This window comes from Geospiza fortis, unplaced genomic scaffold (assembly GCF_000277835.1).
Source record: "Geospiza fortis unplaced genomic scaffold, GeoFor_1.0 scaffold23, whole genome shotgun sequence".
NCBI classification, from domain to species: domain Eukaryota; kingdom Metazoa; phylum Chordata; class Aves; order Passeriformes; family Thraupidae; genus Geospiza; species Geospiza fortis.
The window spans coordinates 11,235,406-11,237,194 of NW_005054303.1; the positions used below are offsets into that span (position 1 = coordinate 11,235,406).

The following is a 1,789-nucleotide window of genomic DNA, read 5'->3' on the forward strand; positions in this document are numbered from 1 at the left end:
GGCAGCGGGGAGATGCTGCCCGGTGATGCTGCCGGTGATGCTGCCGGTGATGCTGCCGGGCTGCTCCTGCTCCGCCGGCAAAGGAAGCACCGAGAGGGGCCGGCGGCAGCTCAGCGCCGTTGTCTTGTTCGGTTGTTTGATGCTTATTTTTGCTTGTTTTATTTGCTTCCTTGTTTATGTTTTTATTTTTTGAGCGGCTCGAAACTCTCGTTTTTGTTGTTGCTTCTGTGATTTTTTTTCAAGGGTTAAATGGGATGGGGTGTTCTGGAAATACATTTGCCTCTTTCCGTGGTTCAAAATGAAAGGTTCCCAATTTTTAGGAAAACCAACCTCGAAGCCTTAACGAACACTGATGCTCAGCGGTCCTTGCATGCAGCAACTCCCAGGTAGACCCCGGTGGGTCTGCCCCCTCCTTTTGTGAATTTTGGTGAGAGGGGACAATAAAGTCCCGCTCAAGAATCGCGAGGAAGCCTCCGCTCAGCCCTCGCCCGTGTCTGTCAGCTCTTCCACCGGCCGCATCGGGATAATTTGCTTATTCCCAGCAAGAGCGGTGTTTGTTTTGGTCGGCCTTTTACAGGAGGAAAAGAAAAAAGAAAAAGAGAACAAGAGAAAAAAGGAGAACTGTGAGGGCAAGAGAAGCCCGCTCTCGTTACAATGCCCAGGGGCTTCCCCAGTCCCGCGTTGCGTTTCTCTCCTCCTCATCCAGAAGTTACAAACCCTCAGGTCCGTGCTCTTCCCGAGCCGAGCCCCTCATTAGAAAGAAGAAAATAAAATTTAAAATGAATAACAATAGAAATGAAGGATGGGGGAAGCCACCCCTAGGCTGGGCAGGGCGCTGCTCCTCCAGGACGCGGCCGCGGGCGAGCCCATGCCTTATAATTCTGCGCACTTGCTCCAGACTTTAGGGTATTAGTTGATTTTAGAGCCGGGTTTAAGGCTCCGTTCCGGTCCCCACACAGCTGCCTTGTCAATAAGGATCTGTTCCAAGTAGACATTCCTTCTGGGAGGACATTGCAGCTCTTTAAGACTTCATCTGCAACATCATAAGTACTAAAATAAAATGGCAAGGGAAAATTACCAGACACACGGTCATGGGATATGGAAGCGCCCTGACTCCAGCGGACATAGTACAGTCGCTGTACAGACTGGGTGGCAGGGGCTTAATTTAAACAGCACCGAGACGCGAAGTACGTGGGAAAAACAACAATCCGGATTTAGGAAAATATCGGCCTTTCCCACATCGTGGTCAGGCAGGGAGATCCCCGGGCCCGGCTCCGAGCCCCGCGGCCGGGAGCGGGCTCCCCTTCCCTTGGAGCGGTGAACGCAAATAAATCCCACTTGGTAGGTCAAATAAATCCCACTGTCTTAGTGAGGACAAACAGGTTTTAAAGAGCCCCGCGATGGCTCTTAGCACCCGCGGAACGAACTCATTCCTGAATCCAAAGCGTTCTGGAGTGTGCTTAAAATACGGGCTTCGACTTATCTAATCAAAGACAAATACAGCCATAAAGACACCCCCGGCCCCCCGCGCCCTGCCCTTATCTCACCGCATTGTCCTCACCTCCCTGCTGACAATAGATTATCTTTGCTTAGGGAGCCTAATTGTTTTCTAATTTTTTAAATAATTACTTTCGAGCGGGGGTGTGCAAATGAGGATTAGGCTAATTAAAGCGCCGCCGGTGGGTGCAGCGCTGCTGCCCTCGGTCTGCGCGGGGCTGCCCCGACCCGCCGGGCCCCCCCCGGGTGCACGGGGCAGAGCGAGGGGAAGGGAGGGGGGCACGGGCCCCGC

General features: G+C 52.9%; 1 protein-coding gene across 1 annotated transcript in view; it reads left to right on the top strand.

Moving 5' to 3' along the window:
- The first annotated feature begins 1,091 nt into the window (after nucleotides 1-1,091).
- The window catches only part of SIX1 (SIX homeobox 1), a 3,480-nt gene continuing 2,782 nt past the window's right edge, over nucleotides 1,092-1,789 (top strand). The window contains exon 1 of the mRNA XM_031066197.1: nucleotides 1,092-1,149. Within this exon, the coding sequence (XP_030922057.1) occupies nucleotides 1,092-1,149 (58 nt within the window). The remainder of the gene's footprint in view (nucleotides 1,150-1,789) is intronic.